At 41.4% G+C, this 27,908-nt stretch overlaps 1 protein-coding gene across 1 annotated transcript in view; it reads left to right on the top strand.

The window, feature by feature from the left end:
• The first annotated feature begins 19,288 nt into the window (after positions 1-19,288).
• The window catches only part of MAP7D2 (MAP7 domain containing 2), an 81,139-nt gene continuing 72,519 nt past the window's right edge, over positions 19,289-27,908 (top strand). The window contains exon 1 of the mRNA XM_012569447.5: positions 19,289-19,448. Coding sequence (XP_012424901.5) covers positions 19,406-19,448 — 43 coding nt within the window. The 5' untranslated portion in view covers positions 19,289-19,405. The remainder of the gene's footprint in view (positions 19,449-27,908) is intronic.

The raw sequence follows: 27,908 nt of genomic DNA, 5'->3' as shown, positions 1-27,908 counted from the left end.
ATGACCAAGGCTGGCAGGTTGCTCTGTGTGGTATCTGACCACGCTCCACAGGTTCTTCATCATAAATTGGTAGGACTGGTGGCATCTCTGTGTGTGAAATAATGCTGGGACTGCTGCTCCCTGAGACCCTCTGGCCATAAGGTAAGTCCTGCCCTCAGGTGAATTGGGGTGTCAGCTGTTCCTGCAGTTGAGCGAGCTCCAGTTTAATCCATAATTATTTGCTGTTACTGGATATGAATGTCAGGGAACTTGAGTTGCCCTGTGGCTCCCTAGAGGACTCAAACCTAGTTTTTCATCTGTGGACACTGCTATTCTGTAGGCCTCATAGAAGACTTAAAATTTAAGTGTAGGTTTTTGGAAGATGTGTGGGAAGAGGGAAGTATTATCTGAAATAATATTGTTGTAGTGTGAGTGCAGCTTTATTTGTCCCTTGAAACTTGAGGCCCATGGTTGGCTTTTCTGCAGGTAGCTGTTGGCAATGTTTTGTCATTTTGTTGAAGAAATAGGTCTTCAGGATTTACTTCTTGCACTGTGATTGCCCTTCCTTTTGGAGAAGGAGAAAGAAGTAAGGGAGGATGCCTTGGCTTTGTTACAGTTTTAATCACAGAAAACAAGAGTCAGAGTTCCCATTGATTAATTCAGGTTATAGCTTGTGCTGTCTTGCCCATCCGATGGAATGCCAGAGCTCAGCATTCTGATTATAAAATGCAATCACAACCAATTAAAAAGGCAAAGTAAAAACTATGAGTACCTTCATTTAGTAATTGCAGCTAATTCAGTGAGACAAAAAAATACTTTCAAAAAATACACAGATGAGACCGTTCATTTTTCTCTGTGTTTGTAGAGAGGACACTTGCACAGCAGTTTTATTTATATCCAGGCTGCCAGCTCAAGGAAGGAAAGCTTCAGCAGGAGCTGACGGAGACTTGGGGCCTCTTACTGCATCACTTGCTTAGCAGTAAATTCTCTTTTGAAGCCCTCTCACTGTGTTTTGTAGGTATTCATTTTTCCTTCTTGCAGAAGTAGGTGGTTTGTTGTTGTGTATCTAGGCTGTGATGGTGTAGGAATCTTTTGTGGTCACCAGCCCCTGTATTTCTTAATCAGCTCTACTCATTGTTGTGGTTAAATTAATGAATTTTATTCCCAGTTGAGGAAGATGATCAGCTAAATGCCTTTGTGTGCATGGCCTCTGGAGGGAGCAGACAAACAAAAAACCAAACAGACTTTGACACAGAGGAGCAAGCAGGGTGCCTCAGCATCTCAGTAGGAAGTTTCTAGTCCTGGCTTTCAGAGACTCTGAGGTGCCCATGTCTGCGGTAAGTATTGCCAGCAATGAAAATATACTTGAGGTTTTTTTAGGGTTTTCAAAGTAGGTCACCTTCTTCCTAAAGAAGCAGCTGATGGAAGCACGTCGGGCTTAGGTGCACCTCTGGCACTGGCAGAAACAACAACGGATATTGCTGTTGCCAGCTGGAGTAAGTACAGCAAAGAGCAGCAGAAATACTGAAGGATCCCCGTGGGAAACCCAGAACTGTGTAGGTTACATGTGTTCCACTACCAGTGGTACTGGCTGTCAGGGAGGATTCAGCCTCAAGACAATGACAGGACACTGTGAGGACTATGTTTAGCCTCAGTGCTTGGAGAGGAAAGCCAAGTGCTGCACAGGGCTTGAGGCTTCTGACTTACAAGACTTTGAAACTAACTGTAGTAGACAGTGGTGGAGGGTGGAGAAAGGAGCATTAACGAGGTTTCTGAGAAAACCTTGACAAAAGACAATTTTAGTCTTTTGCTGCCTGACCTAGTAGAACGATCCACCCTGCTCATGAAGATGTATAGAGAAACTACAGTGATTAAAGTTGTAGTGTTGAAGACTTGTCAAGAAGCCCAAAACTCTGAAAGGATGTGGAAGACCTTGCTGCCTTTTTACCCACTGGACAGTGACTATCCCAGCTTGCCTTGCCAGGTTGCTCTGGAGTACATAGGAATGTTAATAAGGAGCTGTTGCAGCAGTGGCTGAGCAGAGGGAGTCTTGCAGCAGCTCTGACACAGGGACCTTTTTGTCTTGAACAAGTGACAGTATGCAGCTAGATCATAAGCTTTGCTGAAAATGGCAGAAATAGCCAGTGCTAAGTAATGTGATGGAATATACAGAGATGGACCTTCACATCTGATTCTGGCAGTCCTGTTAGTTGAAAGCAAATTTAAAAACGTCCTAGGATTCACTGGTGTGTTGTCCAGTGTTACTGTATTCCTCTTGAGGGAATTGGTCCCAAGGAATGGGCACCTGTATCTCACTGTGGTTGTCAGCTGCATCCCCTTAATAGCACTTACACAAGTTCCAGCCTAGAAATGGGTCTGGATTGCTGCTGTTAACCAGAGTATGGGCGAGTAAGCAGAAACCTCTTCCCAAAATTCCACAAAGGTGTTGGAAATGTGCAACAGCCTAGGAACTGTTTCATTAGAAGTGTTGGTGTGCCACATGTAAGTGGAACAAATACTGTTACTGGTGTATTGTTACCCTGGGACAGACTAGTGAAACAGTTGCTGAAAAGTGGAAAAAGCTCGTGCTTTTTTGTATTAAATTGTGTTTTAATCCTCAACAACTATCTCTGCCCCTCCTCTCCCCAGTTTGAATTGATGCTATCATATTGCCAGGTGTATGCTTTGTCCACAAATGTAGAAAGAGTAATCTCAGGCTTCATGAAAGTTTTTAAACTAAACAGATGTAAAGCTACTGTTTAGGACCACAAAAGTCTAGGTTAACTGTAATATTTAGTATAAGATAATACAGAAAATAATGTATGGTTACAAAGAAAGAGAACATAATACAGCCAGTAGCTGATTGTGTGTGTTTACAGGCAGTTTAGGTTAGCCTATCAATAGTAAATTTCATAAGCAAATGTTGGGGAATCAAAAAACACTGAAGATATGTGTCTGGTCTAGAGCATGGGGAGGTATTTAGAGGAAACAGCTTAAGTGCCAAGTAGCCAATAACTTTATTTTGAGAAGACAGCATGTTTCTGATTACTTGCCTAGATTGACATCTAAATCAATTACAAAAATAACAGGGGAAAGGAAGGAGAGTATGACACCTAATGGTTTCCTTCTTTATTACCCAAGCTTTCCTTATTAATGGTTTTGAAAATATTATTTACTCTCAAACAGGTTTTGGGGATTTGTTTTGATGTGTGCATGCCTAAGGAGGGTAAACTGTAAACCACTGAACTTTCCCCAAACAAGAATTCTGAGAAATTTAAACTTTCAAGATAATTTGGGAGTTATTACTGATCCTTAGAACAAGCTGAAGAACAGAGTATGTGAGGAGAAAATGAGATCCAGTGGAGATCTATGAATCAAATTCAGATTAGGGGCTCCTGCCTGTTTGCATATATTTTAATATTTTTCACTGTAACAATAATGAATGCACCTAGTTTGCACAGCTGAAGTACTACATCCATATGATCTCTTCAGCAGATATTATTACAATTTTGTACTATTTATTATTCAATAAGAAGAAATCAGAAGCTGCATTTTTCTCTCTTAGGCTAAGCTGAATTAGCAGTAGTCTGGGAATCTTTGCAACAAATTTCCCTAGTGTAATTCTTCTGCAACAGTAATCCTTTAATGATACTGAAGTTAGTTTTATGTTTATTAGTATAGAGTTGGTACTGACCACTTTAGGAAATTGGTATTTGTATTACTCTATTTCTCCATGATTGTGTTGGAAGAATAATGTTGCATTGGTAAAAAAATGGCAGAGGAAAAGATGAAACTAACATTTATTAAAACAGGAGATTTTCTGAAACTGTAAAAATTTTAACAGTGATCACTGGCAAGACAATATTTTTGGATAAATGATCTTTAGGTCCTTCCCTGGTCAGTACTCAATTGAACCTCTGCCACAGTACAATACAACAGTTTGTGTAGCACAGCCTGAACCATCTCAGGGCAGTTTAATTGTTTAGTTACTTAACAAAACTTTTTTTCTTTTTTTTTTCAAACCTCTTTTTAGTCTGGGTCACTTCACTGTTCCATTTGCATTCATGCCAGCTAAGCTGAAGGAAAAATGCACTGGGAGGTGAGGAGAGTAGTGGAGGTACAGATACTGCTGTGAGCTGGTATAGCCTCTGGAGGCTTTGAGGGAATCCTGGCCTCCAGCAGCTGTTTGACTCACAGAATTGCTCAGGTTGGAAGGGACCCCTGGAGATTGCAAGTCCAGTGTTTTGTACAAAGCAGGTTGAGTTAGAGCAGGTTGCTCATGACTTTGTCCTGTTGCCTTTTTAGTATTTTCAAGGTTGGAGGTTCCACAGCCTCTCTGGGAAATCTGTTCCAGAATTTGAAAACAAATAACTTCCTTGCATCTCATTGGAATGTCTTGTGCCCTGGGTTATGTCCATTGCCTTTTGTTCACCCATGATATGCAGCCAAGAAGAGTCTGGCTCTCTCTTCCCCTCCACTTCAGTTATGCAGCTGCAGAAAAGAGGAAGATTTCCCCTCATCATTATTTTCTCTGGCCTGAGCAAATCCAGCCATATGCATGTCTCCCCAGTACCATGTGCTCCAGTTCCTTCAGCAATCTGCTGCTTATTTTTGTCATGCTGGGGAACCTCAAAATGGACACAATGCTTTGGATGCAGTGTCAGCATAACAGTGTTCTTCACTGCAGTCAGAACCAGGCTGCAGTAGTGGATGATTTTTTGTACACTGATGAATTGGTCTGAATCACAAGATTAGAACTTGACTCCAAGGATCTGAGAACTCCTGACTCACCTCTCTGTTAGAGAAGGTAACTGAGCAATTGACTGAGCAGAAATGGAAAAATACAAATGGGAAGTATGGCATAAAAAATGCAGAGGTTCTCTTTTTTCATTTTCTTTTTAAACTAGCTTTTACCTTCAGTACAATTAGAAGTGCCTGTAAATACTGAAAAGTGCACCACAGACTATGGTACTGGTTACTATCATAACAACAGATAGATAGATCTGAAAGTCTTCGGTAGTCTTAAAGCTAAGCTTCAAAGGTGTGATTTATATCTACTGAATCCCAGCTCAGAAAAGTGAATTCTGCTATAGGGGGTAGGACATATTTCTCATACCAGGAGGACTTGGAAAGGTGTATTTGCTTGAGCTGTGAGGTTCTGGGGTTATTTTTAAGTTCATGTTTAAACAAAGTATTTTTCTTAAGCCTATAATCAGTCTGAGTGTTCATTCTATAGGATCACTTGTTCATCCTTTTATTCAATTAGCTCACAGCCTTTCTTCTAAGGAGGTACTTTCTGAGGAAATAAGTGCAACCACTGGAATAATTTAATTGTTGTTATTCTGAGACTGTTCCAGCCCCATTTTAAACTCCCTTTCTGTGTCTATCTGGATTTGATGGGAGGACATTTGGGCAGATGAGAAATCGGTTGGATGGTCACATCTGCAGGGCAGTGTCCAGTGGCTCAGTGCCCAGATGAGAACTCTGTCAAGGGCTGTGCCTCGGGGTCTGTACTGGGACCAGTGCTGGTTAATGTCTACATCCATGACATGGTGGGGGCAAGTGCACTCTCAGCGAGTTTGCAGGTGGCACCAAGCTGAGTGGTGTGCTTGCCACACCTGAAGGATGGGTTGCCATCCAGAGGGACCTGACCAGGCTCAAGGAGTGGCCCATGGGAATCTCATGAGGTTTAACAAGATCAAATGCAAAAGGCTGCACCTGGGCTGAAGGAATCCTCGGGATCAGCAGAGGCTGGGGGATGAACAGATTGAGAGTAGTCCTGCTGAGAAGGACTTGAGGATACTTGTGGATGGAAAGCTGGATGCAAATGGGCAATGTGCAACTTGCAGCTCAGAAAAACAACCATGTCCTGGGCTGAATCCAAAAGCAACATGGGCAAAACAGTGAAGGAGAGAATTTTTCCCCTCTACTCTGCTCTTGTGAGACCCCACCTGGCATGCTGCATCCAGCTCTGGGGTCCTCAGCACAGGAAAGCATAGACCTGCTGGTCCATGGGAGGGCCACGACTACAATCCCAGGGCTGAAGTACCTCTCTTTATGAATAAAGGTTGAGAGAGTTGGGGCTGTTCAGCCTGGAGAAGAGAACGCTCTGGGCAGCCTTCTAGCATTAGAAGGGGCTTAAAAGAAAGATAAGGATGAACATTTTAGCAGGGCCTGTTGCAATAGAACAAGGCATAACAGTTCTAAACTGAAAGAATTTAGTTTTAAACTAGTTCTAAAGCAGAAGTTTTTTGTGCTGGCAGTGGGTAGTGAATTACTGGAACAGTTTGCCTAGAGAGGTGTTGGATACTTCATCCCCTAGAAACATTTCAGGTCAAGTTGGACAGGGCTCTGAGCAACCTGGTCTAGCTGAGGATGTCTCTGCTTATTGTAGGGGGAGGGCAGGGTGGGGTGTGCTGAAATAGATTGTATTGAAGTTTCCTTCTAATTCAAACTACTCTATTATCTAATCCAAAACCCTATTTATTTGGCACTGTCTTAGTGTCAGCAATCCCTAAAGTCATAGTTCTCTATCTGCAATATTTAAAACAAGAGTCTTCAGCTCAGTCTTCTAAGTGTCAGAAGTTGAAGAGCCTTTCCATGGCTAAGTACCCACTGTCACAGGGGAATGGGAATGACAGTCACCAGTGGTTCAAACAGCACCAGCTTTTACTGAACTACTGGATCAGGTACTGCATGAGACAAGGGCAGGTAAAAGGAGATTTCTACTGCTTGGACTTCAACAAAAGAAAAAAGGAGATTAGACATAGTGTGTCAGTCCATCCTCAGGTACTTCCCTTCTTTTCCCCAGGTGCAGGATTTTATATTTCCCCTTCTTGAACTTTTCAAGGATTCTGTTGACTCATTTCTCCAGTCAGAGTCCCTTTGAATGGCAGCACACTCATCAGATGTATCACCTACTCCTCCCAGTTTTGTGTCACCATGAAAGGGTGCAGTCTGTCTCATCATCCAGGCCATTAATGAAGATGTTATGCAGTATTAACTCCAGGGTTACACCACAAGTGACTGACCTCGATCTTGAGCTCATGACTCTGATCATAACCCTTTGAGTCTAGCAGTTCAGTCAGCTTCCAATCCACCCCACTGTCCATTGATTTTCTACATATTTTATCAGTTTCTCTGCAAGGATGTTATGAGAGACAGCATTGAAAGCCAACATAGATAACATCCACTGCTCTCCCTTCTTCCACCAGGTCACTTATCATAGGGAGGCATAATCTTCACTTTTTAAATCCATTCTCACTACTCCCCAACACCTTGTTCTCCTTCAAGTGTTTGGAAATCATTCACAACATCACTTTCCCAGGGTCTGAGGTGACACTGGCTGCCCTGTAGGTTCTTGGATCCTCCTTTTTGCCCTTCTTGAAGAAAGCAGTGACATTTGCTTTTTTTCCCAGTCTCTGGGAACCTCCTATGATCACTGGCACCTTTCAGAGATTAGTGAGGGTGACCTCACAGTGACATCAGCCAGCTCTATGCTGTTATAACTTACATAATTCAAATCTAGAAGAAGCAACACATTCCATGGATTGCAGGATTTACAGGGAGGAAAAACCTCTTCCTTAATTGCAAAGCTTTAACCTTTGCAATTAAGGTAAGTTAACGTTTGATTAATGTCATATGTTTACTCAAGTTTTGACATGTATGACAAATACATAAATGCAGCTCTGTGAAACTTCTGTAAAGTTACATTATTTTATCTTCCTTGTGGGTTAAGTGTATTCCATCAGATACATTCTAGTTTTAATTTCTCCAAGTATGGCTGCTCTGCTCCTCCTGTTTAGATACATCATGTCCTACCATTAGTCCACTGAAACTTTGAATACTGGACCCAAATCAAATCCACAAAACACTAAAGGATTCAGATGTATGGCGTATATGGCTCTCTACTACCCTCTGAGAGGAGGGGGTAAAAGACTGATAGTTCTAAACAGAAAACAAACAGGTTACTGTTGCCCAAAAAACAAGTAAAAGCAAGTTCTCTTGGCAGCGTGATCAGTCTGGGAATCTACTGGGCTGAGGTGTTATGGAATCAATATAGTTCACTACAGAATATGTCTATTTATGTCAAACCATTTTCTACAAAACAAAGAAGCTGGATACTGCTGTGATAACAGAAGGCCAGAGAGGCTAATTACTATTGTTTCAGACATGTTGGAAGGAGCAGCTGAGTTTATATTCATGTTTTAATGTGGTAGAGGTCTAAGTCAACTAAGTTGGAAAGGCAAATGGGTGTCAGGGCAAGGGGATGTGGAGCAGGGGTGTGACTTGAAAGCCTTTCCTTAGCGGAAGTCTCTTGCTGCATTTCCAGCTCCACAAAGTAGGTTGGTGAGAGGTGTTGTCCCAGTTAGGCAACTTACCAAGGTGTTTCCCATATATTGAGTCTTCTCTCCAAACAGGCTAGATGACAATCCTTTACTACCACTCCTGAAACCAAACAAGTTAATAAATAGATTATTTTAATAATAGGCTTTATTAATAAGATGTCAAGACCTGAGACCTGCTGCAAGATTATTGAAATGTTGGTTGAAAGGTACCTCTGAAGACTGTTTTTTTAGTTGGACCAGGTCAGCACTAGACTATGTCAACCTTGGTTTTGCCTGAGTCTTGAGAAACCTCAGTGACAGAGATTCCTCCACTCCTTTGGACAAGCTGTTATACTGCCCAGCTATTCATTGGCTTTATTTTGTGATGCTCAGTCTGAAGCCTTCAAGTTTTAAACTGTGGCAATTGCTCTGTTAAACCCACTGGCAGTGATAAGAAGAATTTGGCTCTGACACTTTTCTAATGATCCTTCAAACACTTGTAGGCTGATGTTGTTACTTCATAGCTTCCTTTCTACCAGCTAAGTCCAGTGCCTTCAGTCTCTCCTCAATAACTTTCTTATCAGCCCTCCACTGAACACTCCCTAATCTTGCCCTGTCTGTCTTGATCAGAGGTATCCAAAACTATTTCAGGCATGGCTTCACCACTACCCAGCAGAGATTATCAGCAAATTCCCTGTGATGTTCTGGCCATGCCTCTCATGCATCCCAGTGAGGACATCCTCCCAGAAGAGCCATGGGTTCCTGCTCACCCCAGTCTGTGCTGTAACCCACAGGATTGTCACCTTGCCAGCCACTTCCTACTCTGTACCCATACATGGGGCAATTCCATTCCAGGGGCAGAACTTCATACTTATAAAAATCATGGCATCTTTGTCTAATCCTTGAGCTTTTCAGGGTCCTTCTGGGTTGAACCAGCAGCTGCTCCCCAACCTCAGTGTTACCTGCTCAGAAGCTGTGGATGAAGGCACAGCATATGGGTGCCAGTATTGAGCCCAGGCTGCTTGGCTGATTACCAACCAAATATTGAGTTAGTGCTATCCTCGCAGTTTCCAATTCATCCAAACAGGTGGCTTGTCCAGTCCACACTTCTGCTGTTTCCAGAGGGGAAGGGTGGGGAAGGTGTTGTCAAAAGCCATATTCAAACCAAGGTATGTTGTAGCCACCATTCTGCCCTCGCCCACAGGGCCAGACATTTCATCACTGCAGGCTCTCAGCAGGTCAAACATGGTTTGCCTTCCTGGGCTGACTCTGCTGGTTATGTGCTCCCTGGTCTTTCCATTGACTGAGATGTGGCTGACTGGCCCATCCAGAGGGCAACCCTCAAGCCCTTCCAACCCAAACCATCCTGTGATTCTGTGACTCCTGTGTTCCTTCTTGCCTTTTTTTAAGGATGAGGATTGATAGTGGCTTCACAGTCAGGCTCACCAGGACTCCCAGTAAGCCTGGGGTGATTCCCATCCAGCCCAGTGGATCTGGGTACACAGAGCTCCTCTAACCTCTTTCTCCTTCATTGCTGGCTGTCCAATTCCCTCCCAGTTATGCCTGTACAGGCAGGAGTTGAGGAGCTGGCTTTGGCTCTGAAGTCAGAAAAAAGGCACTGAGTTCATCCGTTTTTTGTTAATATGTGCTGTCAAAAGGAACCTCTGTCAGTAGAAGTCAATTTTCCCTGAACTTGTTTTTCCAATTAGCTATCTCCAGAATCTGCTTTGTTCCAACCAGTGCTCCTTGGCAGTCTCAGCTCCAGCTGATCTTTGGCATTCCTGGTTTCCTGCTTTTGACACTAAGTGCCTCATACTGTGGGTGCTTTTATGTCTGTCAAGTGGTAGTGACTTACTTAGGACATTAAAATACCTTTTTTTTTGTTTGGCTAATCTAAATCACATATAAGAGATGGTCATTCTGACTCTTGCACACTTTTGTCCCAGTAGGTCAAGACTTATGAATTAACATGGAAAAATTGCTTCAACTGCAGAAGCAATTGGCAGCTAGCAGGAAGACATAGAAAAATGTCTGAAATTATAACCCAGTTAAAGGTGATTAATACCATATCAATAAAAATTGAATGTAATTCTTTTGTTTCTTTAAAGATTTAGAAGGAAGGTGCAAGTTGATAGTGAAAACCAACAGATGATCTGTAAGAAGGCTTAGGGTTGGTCTGCCATTGAGAAACATTCTTGGAAGAGGATCATACATGCACACATACACACAGAGTAGTTTGAGGTCTGGACTGGGATCAGGCTAATTTGATTGATAAAAGCTTAAATTCTAAAGTAGGGAACAAAGCTGGGAAAGGTTCATGTGATCTGCAGGATGATAATGTAGTGAGGAAGGAATATCAAAAGGTCAGAGGAATGAAAGTGCCAATACTGATATATGGAGTGGGAAACTGCTGGCTAAAATGTAGCCTCTTGTGGTGGCCAGCATGGAGATATTGAATTGGTAAAACAAGACAGAGGATCCAAAACTACTGTGTCAGAATGCAAAACAGCTAACACAGATACCTGTGGAGAATTAGCTGTTGTGGCTGGGATAATAGGATGGAATTACTTATATAATTTAGGAAAGATGGAGGAGGAAAAAAAATATGGTGAAACAGCATTATACATTAATGACTTCAGAGAAAGGAAAGGGATGGCGTGAATAGCAGGAATCACTTTCAAGTAAAGATTGTTTAGAAAAAGATAGAAAAAGTACTGTGCTGTACTGGAGTATCAGAGCCTGCAGTATCCCAGAGAGCCTGGGAGTCAGATTTAGACAGGGGTGTAAATGTCTGTGATGTCAATTGTAAAAGAAAATAAGTACCTTTAATTTCTCTATAAATATGGAGATATAACATTAAGACCTATTCCTAAATGTGCTAACAGACTCTACACTGTGAGAAGATATACAAGAGTGCTATGAAAACTTTGCCATAGTTTTCATATTTGTAGAAGAAATTTGTAGAATTATTAAATATTTTTAACTACGAGAAAGTAATTTCTGTTTCTTTGATTTAAATAAAAAGAAATTCTGAAATGTCAGAATTCTCATTGAATAGAAACCCTAGTTTTAGCTATCGTAATTTCCCCAATTAATTGTGAGAGTTGCATCAGGTTGTATCTTCAAATTGAGCTTGAAGACAGAGTAAATAACTTCTTTTATAAATATAACAAATTAATTTAAAAACAATAACATTCTAATATGCAGGAAATATTTATAAAGGAGGGAATTTAGAAAATACATGCTAGATGTAATTCTGATTTTCAGTGGGGGGAGAGGGAAAGCTAAAGAGAAGAGTTAGAATTCAGAAAATACACAAAATGGCTACAAAAACAGCATTTGGGACCATCCTCAACACTATTTCCACAGAATCTCACCATCTTTTTATTTTGGTCTCTCTTATGTTGGCTACAGAGGTTTATAGACATGTACCAAAAGCATACACTGTATTTGTTGAGTTGTAATTTCTATAAAATTCAAATCTAGAGGAAGCAGCATGTTCATTACTAGATTGGCAGGGAGGCAGAAAATGGATACTTAATTGTTCATGAGAGTGATCTTTAAGCTGTGAAATTAAGGTAGGCTAATGTTTGATTAATATCTGATGTTTAGTCGAGTTTGAAACACATGACAACTATCTAAATGCATGTCCATGAGATTCCTTGAAGTTGCCATTTTATCTTTTTAGCATATCTAGTTAGAATATTTAATCGAATGCTTACACATTATAAACTGAAGTAACTGATGTTTCTCTTCAGAGACAGACTGAGTAATTTGTTGTAGCTATGTTGAAGTCAGTGGAGCTCAGCCTGAAAATCCATTTCATTCTTGATGAACAAATTTTATCAATAGACCCTCCCCTTTTGTGTTAAAAGGCCTGGGATAATACTTTATACTAATTGATTTCAGATTCTGCTGAACCATTTTTCAAGCACTGCTTACTTAAAAATTATTGATCTCATTTTAATAACCAGGAGGCCTTCATACTGTAACCATCTCCAGGCACAGCCTGATTTATCATGCTTTGAAGCAGCACAGAATCACTGGGACCAGACTGCTTCCTCTATGTCTGAGTGTGCCAAGTCACATGGCACAACCCTTGTCTGTGGAATTTAGGAAAGAACAAAAAATTGATTATAGGAGTAAACAAAATCCTCATCTTTTACAATGTTCTTTCTCTCTCTTTCAATAAAAGCAATCAGAATTTGGCTTCTACTTCCCTATGCTGGACAGGTATTAAATATTTTCTCAAATATCATCTGCATCTGTCATAGATTCCTAAAAGGTAAAAATTCATGAATGTTTATGATTTGAAAAAACATTTAAAATTAGTTATGAAAGCAGACCTAAAGCACACAGACTTCTCTCCTAGAATTATCACGTCTCTCCCAGAGCTGTCTTGTGGATAGTGCCCAGAGAGGCTGAGGCATTGGACTTATCATTTAGGAAGTGGTGAGCATGGAGATACAAATGGTTTCATTGTGACTGTGAGGCACTCTGGCTGTGCAGTTGCATTGCAACTCATAAAGTTATGTTCTCTCAAGACCACAGGACTGCTTGGACTACCTGGTCTACATGTTGAAGAGATTTTGTATCCCCAGGGTAGTCATGATTTCCCTTCTCTTTAAAGTGAATTTATCATACTTGGGGATCCTAGTTTAACCAAAAAAGTAAGAAACGAATTCTCTACTGACTGATAGACAGACATCTGATGCAGTATAATTATTATTCAATGATAACTAAACTTAATTAGTTTAATGCTATTTTAGTTATTCAATCAGAGTAGAAACATCTTAGTGATATTCCATAAACATGAGAATAGTTCATTATCAGTCTGAGGTAGAAACATTCCTGTCCATGCTTCTCTCCTATATAACATAATCTTCTCCTGCATGTTCAGTTGAGGGGGAAGAATATTCTACTTCCTGGCAAAGTATCCTAGTGCAGTTAAACAAAAGTACTACAAATAACTGCAAATCCTTCAGGCAAATATCAATCACTTCTGCAGGTGCTGAAGAGAAAGGGAAAAATATTTCTATGGCTGCAGGGCAGACATTCTTCCTTTCCAAAGCAAGACCTGTCTTCTCCTGCTTCTCGCAGAAAGGTAACACTGTCACATCCTCTTAAAGCATGAAAAGCTGACAGAGCTTTTGCCTTTTCTTTGCCTAATACTGTAGTAAATAATCTTTAGTTGCATCCTAGAATCAAAAGCAATCCAAAACTCATTAAAATCTAATTTGTTAATATTCCCCAATGATACCTGCCCATAAATCTGCAAAGCAATTAGTAACACAGCTCTTAAGATTCATGGCTCACAAGAGTTTGAATCTGGAGAATAGCAGGTATTTGGTGACAAATATTTAAGGACACATTTACAGGAGAATCAGGGAAATAATATATATCACTCAATGAAATATTCATGACAAAATATTCAGTTTAAATCAGTTTAAATCAATGTGAAATAGGTTTGTACTGCATTCCAGTACTTTTTATCCCATGACCATGCTCAGTAAAGCAGGGTGTGTATACAGGGCTATGTTTGTACATGACTTAAAATGCCTCTGCTGTCAGTAAATAATAAAAGACAAGGTGATGAGAGAGTTCCTCTCTTGCTCTATTTTCACTTATTTTTGTGAAGATCAACCCTGATAGTGCCAGCCTTTTCCAAATCAAATAGCTGTGACTGAACTTCAAAGGATAAAAGTGTGAGGCAACTGAAAATATGCCCCTAGTTCAAGGCATTTGCGGAGTACAAAAAAATCACATATGGCATAGGATATTGGGGTGTGTGATTTATCAATTTAACATTTAACAATGTTAAAAAAACATCTACTTTCACATGAAGGAGAAAGAAGACACTTTTCAATGTCAAATAAATAAAAAAGCAATCCATTATGATTCATCCTAGAATTATTTTAACTCTAGGCTGATATTACTCACTGAATGACAGTTCTTGGATATAAGTATACACAAAAATAAAGCAGACAGATGTAGTTCAAGTTTTTCCAGACTGAGTTGCACATTGTTCCTGCTCTTCAATCAGGGGAACCTAAAAAGGCAAGTTTAATGCCTGTGAGTTTAATGCCTGTGGCTTCTTAAGTAGTGGCAGACAAACAGAAATCGAAGACATTTTACCTGGGCAAATTCAACTATTTTTTATAAAAAATATTTTTGACTAAAAGGTAGAAGTCCTTCAGAAATACAACCGTGAGTTCTGATTTCAAAACTGTGGTTTTGAAACAGAGAACCATTTTGCTGTTGGTATCTACATTCAAGACTGCTACCACCAACACATTCCTTAGAAAGATTTCAAGCTACTGGAAAAAAATATTTTCTTTTTTATCACAATGTGCCTCAGTTTATTGACTCAGTGCCCGTGATTTTCTAATGTAAGATTGATCTCTTGTGAGGAAGATTTCTTATCAGTCAATTACTCCATGAGTGTTTCTGTTATTTCATAGAATCATAGAATAGTTTGAGTTGGAAGAGACCTTTTAGAGCTCATCTAGTCCAACCCTCGTGTGGTGAGCAGGAGCACTTTCCACTAGACTGGGTTGCTCAAAGCTCCATCCAACTTGGCCTTCAGAATTTCCAGGGATAGGGCATCCACAGCCTCTCTGGGCAATGTGTCCCTGTACCTCACCACTCTCACAATAAAGAATTTCTTTCTAATATCTAATCTAAACTTGCCCTCTTTCAGTTTAAAGCCATTCCCCCTTGTCTTCCCCCTTGTAATCTATTTTAGGGGGATGCTTAAGATGCTGAGTTAATATTTCAACAATCAGGAACAACTATATTTAATTATACCCACCACCTTTCTTTGGTTTCTGATGCATGTGCTAAAACACTCTTTCTAACTTCTGAGCCATACTCTGTTTATCTCAGAGAACACAAACTCACCTGATGAAGAGGAGCATTTCTCTTCCGATGACTTTGCACTGCTTGTAAAAATACTGTGGTCTGAGCACCGACTTTCATCCAGAGGTTGTGAAACACTGGACTTCCAAGAGCTTCCGAAAAGGAAGGATGATTTTGAAAATAAAACAAATACTGCCTGGGAGAGATGGATTTACCACCTCTAACACACAGTGCTTGCATGACACTGGGCCAGTTGCTCCAGCTGAAATACCCCAGGCAGCCATTCTACTTGCCTTACTTTTTTTGGGCACCTAAATTGTCAGTTATTGATTCACAATGGGAAAATACAGCAAAAACTGTGGACCAACATAGATTTATAGCACTGTAAATTTGGCTAGTTTGCTCAGGACTGACGGTTCCATTTTCCCTCAGAAGCATTCCTAGGGTGGGATGGCTTTGGTTGCATAGATACCACCATCTCAAAAATACTGAGAAAAGAAGCCAAGATTTTCAAATTTAGTTTACAATTTTGTCAGTTTTCATTTGAATGTCTGTTAAGGTGGCAGAATTATCAGTCTCTCTAACTTTTTTCTGTCTGCATCTCAAGCTGACTGTAAGAATTTACTTCTCTGCAGATTTACCTCTGAGATTTTCACAGGCTTAGGTTGACCACCACCTACAGTAGGTCATTTGCACAGACCTTTTTAAATACAGCATCTCCTGAAAATGTGTGGTAAGAGAGGAAAAATGTTTTCCACGAAAGAAATCCAAAGTGGTGTTGATTTTAACAGTGCACAACACACCTTAAAAGAAAGAACAATGCTTCAAAATACAATAATCTAGAACAAATGTTACCAGAGCTTCATTCATGCCAGGGCAAACTGGGCTTCAGATGAAGAAAGCAGAATAACTGAAGTATCTGCAATAAACACTTTTCCAAATGAGTGCTCAATGTGATGTGCCTTACAGAGATGAAGTTCTGTGTTGGGAAAATTCCTTTATAACTTATCTTATAGAGCTGCTGATCAGAGACTGCTAATGCCCAGCAAACACACAGCTTCTCCCTGCTGTCTTATTGCCCTTGCAGGCACTGCTGTGATAATTCACCCTCCTGGCCCAGGAGGAGGTGAGGACAAATTTTCCAGTCCCATCCCTCAGCAACCAAAGGCTATAGGACTGTGTAAAAGTTGTGTAATCCTTCCCCTATCACTCAAAAGTGGACCCTCCCATCGCTCCTGGTGATGTGCATCCTCTAGGATGCTTTCCTTCTGCTGATAGGAAGGGACATTAAAGGAAGGTAGGCTGTGGAGAGTTAGGAAAGAACATAGTGACATCCCCAATTCTAAGCATGCAAATGCTGGCTGTAGTCCCACCACAGCTGGGACGGCCACTTTTGCTGCTATAGTCAAGAAAAGAATCTTGTTTTGTGAACTATGGGTAAAATTTAACTGTTCATAACTTCTTTTTTAAAGGTTGAATATTAAAAAAATTCCTAGAGTGCTTCTATTTGTTGTAAAGAAGGATACACAGACATGCCTGAAATTAGCTCCTGACTCCCAGGTGTGCCTACCAAAGCTTCAGAGATTACTCCAAGTAACCCAATACATCTAGTGCTTAAAGATCTATGATAGTATTTAAAGTCAAAGCTGAGCAGGAACAGTTATGCTCTTGTTTCTGAGGTGCTGGTGGATGCACACTGTATTAAATCTACTCTTCCCTGCCTTAAAACAACCTGCCTGCCTCCACAACATAAAAGAATTAGCAAACCACTACTGACAACTCCAGACACATTATCTTCTGTTAGCTCTTTCCTATGTGGAAAATATGATAATAGTACTACTTTAACTTAGAAGGCTGTTACAAAGTTAAATTTATGAATGTTTTGAAAGAGGTGTAAGACTACCACAGGAAAGTCATCATGGAAATTAATTAACCTGCCTTCAAGGCAGGGTTTGAAGAACGTACAGAGAACATGACATGAAAGATTCCACTTTACATGATGAAAATGAAGAGAAACGTTGAAGAAATATACATTAATTAAAGACATCCTTGTATTGAATGGGGCGGGAGTGTTGTGGAAAAAACCACTCTGCAAAGGTAATTTAAAAATTGATTCATATCACAAACAACATACAATACTGTAGGGGAGGGCTTTGTCTTTGGAGCTTTCATGGTTTCTGTATAGTTTCCTTATGTTTTCTTTAAAATCTCCTTTTTTTTTTTTTCTTCCCATGGCATGACTCTGGGTCTGAGTGCTGTGAACCAACTATCAGAGGAAATTACAGTTGTAGGAGAACACTTCTTTCTCCATGTGAGGTGCTGTGCTTATGGGCTTACAACCACTTGAGAGCCAGCATTGGTGGGCTCATGTTCCCCAGGGCAGATTCTCCAGTGCCCCCATCCATCCATCCATCCATCCATCCATCCATCCATCCATCCATCCATCCATCCATCCATCCATCCATCCATCCATCCATCCATCCATCCATCCATCCATCCATCCATCCATCCATCCATCCATCCATCCATCCATCCATCCATCCATCCATCCATCCATCCATCCCTCTCCTCAGCCACTTGCACGAATACCCTCCTTGCAGATACCCTCACAGCCCTTTCTCCAGTTTCTGGCCATAATCCTCCACCTTTTCATGCCCCACATACATTCTCTGCTGAGTCCTGAAAATTCATCCTCTGTGTTTCCTTTTCCTCATCACTAAGTCTATATATCTTGCACTGAGACCAGCTGTTCTTTCCCAGGTGTTCATCAGACACCAATAGGCTAAAGATTAATTACTGATTAGATTCTGTCTTCTTTTGATTTTGTTGCCAAAGGAGCCCCTGGAAATTAGGAGGGACAGCTACAGTAAGTGAGGTAGGTTTTTTTCTTCTCTAATGTGACCAAAACTGTGCAATTCAATCTTTAGACAGGTAGAATAAAAAGTGGAGCCCCTTGATGTAAGATTAGTGGGAAAAACAGCTGAAATGAAAACATCATTTGGCACTTTCAAAATTTGGCAGAGTAATAAGCAATGAAAATTAAGTATTTAATTGATAAAGCAACATTAGGAATAATTATTACTATATGCACCAGCATCCCTGAATCTGTGTAGCTGAACTTTTATTGAGGTGTGTGAACCCAAACATGAGAACACCACTTGAATGTGTAGATGGAAGAATTGTTGCCCAGAGTACAGGATAATTGCCTCTTAGGAAACAGTGATTTACTAGGAGACACATTAGGAGTACCAAAGTAAATGCTGACCTCCTCCTTCCTCTTATATTGACTATGGTATGTTCAGGTGAAGAATATAAAGGTAATGTAATTGCTTGGCAAAAAGAAGAAAACAAAAGGAGTAAGAATGAAAACTGGAAGGATTAAATATATCTTACATTTAAATTTTGATAAATTGGCAGTGAAGATGGGTCAATAAGGTGTTTGGCATGTAACACCAGTTCTGGCCGCGTGTTGAGCAGGATTTGCCCCAAAGCCACAAGCCCTGGAGCTGTGTCCTAACACGGTCCGGAAACAGCAAAACCAGTAATGGGAAAGCAAAAGAAGCATACAAGGTGTGTGCTAAAATTTTGGGGAGGGGAGTTCAACTGCTAGTATGTGAATGATGAGGAGAAACAAAGATTATGTTATTTTCTCCCCTTCTAAAACCGCGGCCAGCCCAGCCCGAAGGGACCCCGTGGGGGAACCGCAGCTGGATGAGAAGGACACGGCTGTGCCTTTCCCGTGCCACCGATTCATCCGAGGCCGCAAACAGCGGACGCAAACATCTGGATGGAAAAATCTGGGCAAACGGCCGGATCGGCCCGGGAAGCCGGAGAGAGCGCGTTGTTTGGCGCTCGGGGATAACCCGAGTGTTCGAACCCGCCCGGGCACCCAAGCGCCGCAGGGCCGCCCCTGCCCGAGCGCGTCCCCGCATCCGGAGCTGAGGGATGCCCCACCTGGGCAGCCCGGCCGCACCTGGGCAGCGGGCCCGGCCTCACCTGGGCAGCCCGGCCCGGCCCCACCTGGGCAGCCCGGCCCCACCTGGGCATCCCGGCCCGGCCCCACCTGAGCATCGGGCCCGCCCCACCGCGCGGCCCGGCCTCGGCCGCCCCTCCCCTCATCCCTCCCTCCCCCTCCCGCCGCGCCGTCAGGTGCCGGGGCGGGCACTGCGCCTGTGCGGCGGCCGCGGGCGCAGCCAGCCCAGCCGGCCCCGGCGGGACGCGGCGGCGGCACCGGCGGGAAGATGGCGGAGCCGGGGGCTGCGCGGAGCCACCCGCGGGCCACAGGTAAGGGATGGGGCCGCGGCTCCGCGACGTGCCGGGGGACGGCGGCTCCCCCGTCCGCACCCCGCGGCTTCCCCCGGCGCCGTCCGGTCCCGTCTCTCGCCGCCCGGGGCCGGCGCTGCCCGAGCCGAGCCCCGGGGATGGGGCAGGCGGGGGTCGCTCCCTGGCAGGTGCCGCCGGCTCCGGCCGCCATCTCGGAGGGATGGGGCGGCCGCACCCGGCGGGAGCCGCGGCGGTGCCGGCGCCGGGCGGCCGCTCCCGAGGGGACGCGGAGCGGATCCCGCCCGCGGCTCCCGCGAACCCCGTCCGTGCCCTTTGTGGCGCGGGAGGTGTTTGCCGTGAGGCGGCTTTTGTGCCGCCGCGATTTCCCCGGCCGCCGGCGGTGCTGCCGGGACGGGCGGGCGGGCGGCAGCTCGGCGGTGCCCCGAAGTGCGGAGCGCGGAGGCAGCGATTTGTAAACCTCGTTCGCGGCGGTGCCTGGGCCTGCCTGTGCCGGTGCTGCCCAGCCCGGGCAGCAAACTGGTTGAGCGGGTATCGGGTGTGAACACCGCACGCAGAGCCCTCCTATAGGCACGGCTCCTGGTTAAGGTCCCTCGTCGCTGCTCGGCGAGCATAACTTTTAATTTCCGAGGATGAAAGGGGTGTGTGAGATGTGGTGGAGGTTGCTGTGCCGTATGTGTGGATCCCGTGGCGTGGGATCAATCCCTCCAGCGCCGTGAGATGTTGGGGCCGAGGCTGGTGGTCGTGACCTTCACGTGTAGGTGTTAGGGTGGGTCTGGCTGCTCCTTCTTCACATGACTTCCCCTGGGCTCGAGGATGAGATGACTGGTGATTAAGGTGTTATGCAGGTGCTCATTGCTCTTTTACCTTAATTATCTGGTATGGAGCCTCTGCTTTGTGGATGGTAAACCATCTAAACCTGGTGCATAAGAGGGAATTAATTTCCCCGTTTGTCCTAAGCTACTGTAGTGACTAAAAGTAGCTTTACAATTACTTTGGGAGATAAAGAAGGATTACTCTTCCAATTTACGGAGTAGGAATCTGAGACTTTGACTTCTCCGGGGTAACACAGTGTGAGGAGCCATGGAAGGAGCTGGGAATACCTGTGTTTGCTGTTCCTCACCCTTCTCCACACACTCGGCAGTTGCAGCTTTTGCTGAAAGGCTGTTGCTGTTGAGCAGTCAGGCACTTCTGGGGCTTGGGTCTCTAATTTTTAAGGTTTCACATGGAGGACAGGAGGAAATAAATGCTCAGAATTCATATTTGTGAGGATTTTCTTAACCTCTTCTAAAACATAGGGGATTCTTCCCAATATTCACTTGCATTCTTCCTAGACTCTTTTTTTTTTTTTTAAGTTTATGCATTCTAACTTCAGAAGCAAATATTGCAAAAAACTTTCACTCTTTATATTGACCAATACAAAATCTATTTTTCACCCTGTATGAGATTGGGAATCCACAGAAAAGGTAGCATGTACTCTAATTAAAGATGGTTTCAAATGAGTTGTGTGTTGTAGGGCATGGACAGGCACAGACAGATGTAATTACTTGTGGTCAAGCATTGGCATTTGAGCGCTAATGCCTAAGGAAGGTAGTATAGAGTGGTCTTGGCCAAATTTGTTATTTGAATTGTCTGCTAGAAAGATAATACATGATGTGGTGTGAAAGATTGTGTATGTGTGGTGTGTGTTACAGACAGCAGTATGGATGGCATTTGATCTCCTGCAGCAGAGAATGAGGCTCTTTTTTGTGGGACTTGCCAATTCTGTAACAAGCACAACAGCTACTAAAGTGAATCATTCGTGTGGATGTGGAAATGATGCTCTCTTAATTCATGTCTGTATTTATGTCTTGGTCCTTGAGTCCTCATCTTGGTCATAGGGATAGGAAGAATCTTACCTCTCTGTTCCGGAGTAAAATGCTCATTCCCATGGTGTTGTTCTCCAAAAGGGTGCTGCTCCAGCAACAGGCAGTGATGGTAGCCACCATTCCCCTTCCCAAACTGTAGTTGTCTGGCAGCTTCTGAGTTTTGATCTGTACGATCCTCAGTGCTGGGAAAATTGCTAGGATGGCAGTGCAAGCAAGGCACTTCAGACTGTCTGCCCAGACCAAGCTGTAATAAACAAGCCTGCAATAAGGGAATTTTTTTGCATCTCTTGACTACTAGAGGAAATAATATTGTTAAATTGTTATAATTCTGCAAAGAAGGAGCAAAATTCTGTGGGACAAGAAAATAATATTTGCAGAACTCAATTCTTTGCCAAAAATCTGCAACCCTTTGCCAGAAATCAAAGGCATGAGGCAAACAATAGCAGGAGAAGACACTGTAGGAATCTTTTTGTCAGGGAGAGTGTTAGGTGACCGAAATGTAGGCATTATTGCTGCTGCTGTCTATAGTAAAGGTAATGACTAAAGAGCATTTGAAGGACAAGTGGCTCAGTATTGAACCTCTCATCTTCCTTTTTACTGCCTGGTGAGATTTGCTTAAAGTGTGTGCTAGGAGGTTTAAATACTGGACACTTTGATTTCAGAGTAAAATGTGTTTCTTGGTTGTTTAGAGTTTTTTCCTTATAGAAGACATGATCATGCCTAAAAGAATTTAAGATAAAAAAATGATGTGTGTGCCATCCTAGACTGTATATCACAAAACCAGTTTGTGTGAAAGGAATTAATGTGTGGGTTCCTTTAAAAATACTGTGTGGGTTTTTCTTCTTGATCTCATTGCTTTTCCAAGTGATTTCTCATAGGCCAAAATGATTTAAACAATGTGTACTTACATTCTTCTTTTTGTACTGTACTGTTTTCTCTTATATATGAACACTCAAGGTTGTTTATCCCCAAGGTTAATTCATGTGCTGCTTTTCATGTGATATTACCATTTGCAAGTATTGGCTTTAGCTTGGGTCAGTTTAATACACTGCATCCTCCCATTGTTACTGTTTTGGTATTTAAAGTATTGACTTTGTCCTTAAAAAAGAAAAGTCAAACCTCTTTCCAGTGAAGTTCACTAAACAGTGAAGAAAAATGTCTTGCCTTTGAATTCCAGGACTGCAGAAGTAAAAGGAAGGTGTATCACTTAAATTGCACAGGTTAGGAAAGTAAAGGATCTGAAAACTTTAGTGTTTATAGGACAGTGTTGTATAGTACCTCCATTTGATTTGGTGCCTGGTGTATCCATAGCAGTGGAAAGGCATCAGGAATGCTTTTTTAAACATTGGGTAATTATTTCTAGATGTGCTGATTAAAGAAGCATGTACAAATTTAATGTAAATGAAACTATGTATCCTGTGTGATGATACTGTATGAAGATTTAGGTAGTAAGGGTTTTTTAAATCTCATGAATATGTAAAATACAATTATAACTTTCTTGGTTATCTGTTACTCAGTGTATGTGGACCAAAACTGACAGGGGAAGTTCTTTAAAAATCTTATGTCTGGCATTCACTTACAAATGTTTTCTAAGGCTACAGAATAGAGCAAAGCTGTAGATTCTGTTCAATTCTGGACTGCTTAAGTGATTGGAAAAAAACATCTTATTTCCTTCTTGTGTGTTTCACCTTTGCAAGAAGGTCCCAATGTCAGGATTATTGAGTAGCTTGTTTGGCTCTTCTCTTTCACTGCTCATGAAATCAGGTTTTTACACCAGCTCTCTGATAGGGCATTGCAGCTTCCAGCCCTTTGTTTATGACTGGCTCAAGCAATTAAGCAAATCCTAGAAGCAATAATCCTCAGTTTAGGTTCTACATCAATTTATATAATGCTTTTTTTTTTGGTTTAATATAGTGTTTTATGGAATTTTTATAAATAACTGGACTGTACAGATTGGAGAGAGATGCAACTGATCAGGAAGCTAATGCAAATTTTGGGAATTCTAACTGCATTTAGTTACTTGTATTGCACACTCAGATTTAACTTTCTTGTGGACATCTACTAGTTGAGAGGGAAAATCTGGGTAATATGCTTAAATAGTGGAAGGAGTAGTAATGCTCAGGTTATTGGAATAATCAAAAGCAAAGTTCAGTACTGTCACGGGGTTTATTTTAATCTGCTTGTTTTAGGTAATTTTACATAATTTCTGAGTAATTTTTCTGCAATTTACTCGTGTTTGGTATTTTCATCACAACTTGATATATTACTGATGTATTTTCTATGCCTGGATTAGTGCATGTAGGAACATGGTATGTATCAGTTTTCCCAATATGCTTGTGTTCAAGCAGCTTACCTAGTGAAAAAAGTTACTTGAAATCTTGGGTAGTCACATTACCCTGGACTGACTTTAGATAGGATATTTAGAAATACCTTTCACTGTGTCTTATCTCCACAATGATTAATGATGATGATGTGTCACTGTATAAAGATAAGAGATAAGTGTGTTCCACAAAGTGGAAATCTATCTAACCATTAAAACCCCTCTCAAGATTATTATGTTGTTTTAAAGACTAATGCATCTGACAGACTTTGTCATTCAAATAATACACTATTGTTTTTCTTCATTTGTCTCATGAAACTGTCAAGATCCTAAAACCTTAGCACTCTCTGTGGATCTGAATGTTGTAAGAATCTTAGTAAAGTACTTCTTGTTGTAGTTAAATAGTAATCCAAATGTTTCATATGGAATTACTTCTGGCTTTGAGTTGTCCTCTGTGTATGTACATATATAATGCATGTACATTTCAGGCTTTTTGCAGTTGTAATGAACTAATATATTCAAATGCTTGTTGGTCGCATACTTAGTTTTTGTAATTTTCTTCTTGTAACTCTTAAATACATTATCCACAGTAGTTACATTTTCCCATAATTATTTAATATCTACGCCCTCTGTGATCTGAAGTTTTGTGAAGTATTGTGCTTCTTTTCATTTAATGTATTATTTGTGTGCATGTCATCTTTGTTTGCCAAATGCCAGATCAAACTGGTTTGCCCTAAATTCTGGAACGTAGATTTTGCTTTTGCACTTGAATATCTGAAGGTTTTTGCTGCTTCTTTCATGTGTTTGTGTCTGCTTTCCTTTGATCGAGGGGGAGCAGATTATTCCTGTAGCATTGAGGTGCTGCAGACAAACGTCTGCTTAGCTGAGATTGATAAAGCATTTCTGTGATCTTTGCATAAACTTCAGTTACACAGCAGGTGTTTGTTGTTTTAGCAGCTTTTCAGTGAGAAGGTCCAAAGCAGTGATGAACAGAGGAGGTATTCCTGGTGTTGTGCAGGGTTTGCACAGTTGTGCTGTGATAGCTGCTTTCTTGGGCGTGCTTTAAACTGGTTTTCTCTGTGTGCCAAAGTTTGTTTTCTCACTGTGTTTTCATGTTACTTTTCTTAGCATAAAGATGCCAGTAGCAAACTTCTGGTGTTAATGTTTCACTTTTGTTATATTCATTCCTTTACAATGTGTAAAATGCAGATTTTTGTGTTCCAGTATTACACGTACGTGCTTTTTGATTGGACCAGTTGGAAAAACAATGCTGAACTCAGTTTCTTCTAATGATTTAACAGAAGCGATTGTTTCCTGTGCATCATAAAATATTTAACTTTTTGAGCTCTGTTTTTCCTTACAAGAGTAAATACACATTTGATGCAGTATTGGATGTTCAAATCCTTTTTTCTTGTTTGTGAAAAATCTGTAAACTCCAATTTTTCTGTATTTTGAGTACAGAAATAGGTGAAATTGTCCAAGCTTTCGAAGTTAACCCCTTCAGTAGAAATTACACGTGTTATTTTGTATTCCTGTGTGCTTAAATTTGCCTTCCAAGAGGACCAGTCCATGGAATATGTATTAACTTGGTGTGATACGATGAGTATTTTAGTCTGGGGTGTTTTCTGCATTGTTACTTTGTGCCAGAGCCAGGTGCCTTTTTGGCTTTGTGCATGGTAATACATCTGCTTGCACAAAAAGGACAATGGATTTTATGCCCCATAACCTTAACACCATCCCAGGTGTGTTGTGCATTCAACCAGTATAGAAGAAATTATATGACACTTCATAAATCTAGTTTGCTTTGTTGAATAGTTTCTCTTGGATACTTCTTTTTTTCTAGTAGGGATTTCAATAAATAACATGGGTGAGAATTTATCACTTCTACCTGAGATTTTGAGAGGATGGGAATGGGTGTGTTAGATAAAAATACATGATACCATATATCAATTTGTGGATGCCACTGTAAAAGCATATAAAAAATGTTCAGGAACATAGTAGTAATGCTACTACAGTCAGTAGAATTTTTTCTGTTTTGGTGCCAGATGCTGGAGGATGCATTGTGGTTTTATGTTCACTTAGGAGGATCTGCAAGTACGCCCAGTTCAATCTATATGAATTATCAAATTACTCATCTCATGCCAAGCAGAAGCCATCAAGGCTCTGCATTATTTCAGAAAAATGCTCATTCATATATTTATACTTTGAAATTAATTTTGCTCGTGGGTGTGGAATGCTGAAATTCTTCATGTGGCTACACTAAAAAGAGAAAGGTACAAACTTTTGAAAGGTGCTTTTGCATGCCTGGGGTTGTAACCACAGCAGGAATGCTGAAGGGATCTAGTGCCTTCTCACTTCAGTGATAGATCAAGTGTGAGCTGGAAGAATACTTCAGTTTGAATAAACTAGCCTTGATTGTTGAGTTGGAATAAACTTTCAATATCCAATTATATTGGGAGTAAAATAATTTAATTTTGAAAAAAACTCCAGCGATGTGAAACAAAAATATTTTTTTATGCTCCTAAGCTTGCTGCATGACAAATCACCCAAGAAAGGCCCTTCCCTTTTGTCTCAGAAGGGAAAATAAGACAATATTGCAGGGTTTATCCACACATCATTACTGTGATTTTTACATATTTTAAGTTAAGGGATTTGGTTTCCCTTCCCATGGGAGGGTGGTATCAACAAATGGGAAGCTCTTTCCTTTTGCTGGTGACTTGCCTGCATCTTGCCAGTTTTCATTCCCTTGTTTGTGTTGAATGTGGCATCTGTGTGTGTGTGTGTGCAGACCCACACTCTGTGTTAGGGGAAAGAAACCTCAGGGAGAGAGCTGGAATGTGCTGTTGGGCCTCTTAAAATGTTTATAAACAGTAAGCAAATGATGACTCCCAAAATAAATTGTGGGTGAGCTAGTTCTCCTTTCCCTCTCCTGAAGGGAAGGGGACCAGTAGGGCTTTACTTTGATGCTAGTGTCTTGACTTTTGATATCATGTATCGGCCACAGAATATATTTTTCCCATATGCTTAATGATCTATTAATAGATGTAAGTATTTCCATTATGTTTCCTGGGTCGAGTGGCACTAAGTGCTGTGGTTACAAGTAAACATGGCACTTCTCAGTAGTCAGAGGAAGTGGTTTTAATGGTGCAGTGAAACAAGAGGGTGACCTTCCGTTGGCACAAATGAGTTTTTGATGAGGTTCTGGATGTGAATGCTGTGTTGCTGTTTCATGGCTTGTTGAGGCCAGGTTATAGCACTGAATTAAAATGTTTGAGCACTGCATAGGGAAGAAATGGTTTAGAGAAAGTATTATGAAGAGAGGTTGCTTTTTTATGGTATTATCAAGTTGCAGAACTGTAAGAAAACTTGAAACAGAAATAACAGAGTAGATTGAGGCATTTACAGATAATGGAAACAGCTTGGTTTTCGTAATCATTTTTCTATTTTATGGGCAGTTTTGCATCTCTTTTGTGCCTTACAGTATGTTTTCCCTGTTTTGGGTTGGGGTTTTTCTGCCTCTGGGGTTTTTCTGCTTCTGAGGTTTTTGCAATCTCTGTTCTTATAGCAGAGTTACTGCCATTATCCAGTCTTCCTTTAAGTCTCATACAGCCAAAGGAGGTAATAAAAAGTAGCCTATCTTAGAATTTTAATATATTTAGTCTGTGATGAAATTGTCCAAATCATGTGTGAATGGAACTGAAAATCATGTTACACAGTACAAGCACATCCACTTTCAGATCCAGTTTTGTCATGACTGGTCTGTTTGAAGTGTGGAAGATGAACTGAATGCTATAAGGAAAGTCTTTATGCAACCTCCTTGTAGTGAGTGCTCCCTAAAGCATAGTGACAAGCTTACAGGCCATGTAGCAACTGAACGGGTGTTTAAAATAGCACAGTGATACTCCTGGAAGGTCACTAAATTCTCTGTTGATGAAAACCCCCTGCACTACATAGACCTTCTGGTGCCTACTTGCTGATAATGGTGCATCTGTGCTGTTGGTAAAATGAGGCTCTACTAGGAGAACTCTTAAGATTTTAGAAGCTGGCTTATTTTTCTCTCTAATGGTGTTTTTTTCCTTCCTATTATCATCCACTCAGAACTGCCTACAAGGTCATAAGGGTGGCCACCTTAGTGAGAGAAACTGTCTCCCTGCTATCCTCGCTGATGCCTAGAAATGGGCATTAATGGAGGGGTGTAAGATTGCAGCAAGCTTCCAGTATGATTCCTAGAGTCCCTCAAATTATGGTTGGAGGACTTAGAGATGTATCCAGAAG

The sequence above is a fragment of the Taeniopygia guttata genome, chromosome 1 (genome assembly GCF_048771995.1).
Source record: "Taeniopygia guttata chromosome 1, bTaeGut7.mat, whole genome shotgun sequence".
Classification (NCBI taxonomy): Eukaryota; Metazoa; Chordata; class Aves; order Passeriformes; family Estrildidae; genus Taeniopygia; species Taeniopygia guttata.
The sequence above is the reverse complement of the archived record's forward strand: the minus strand, read 5'-3'. Positions and strand labels throughout refer to the sequence as shown.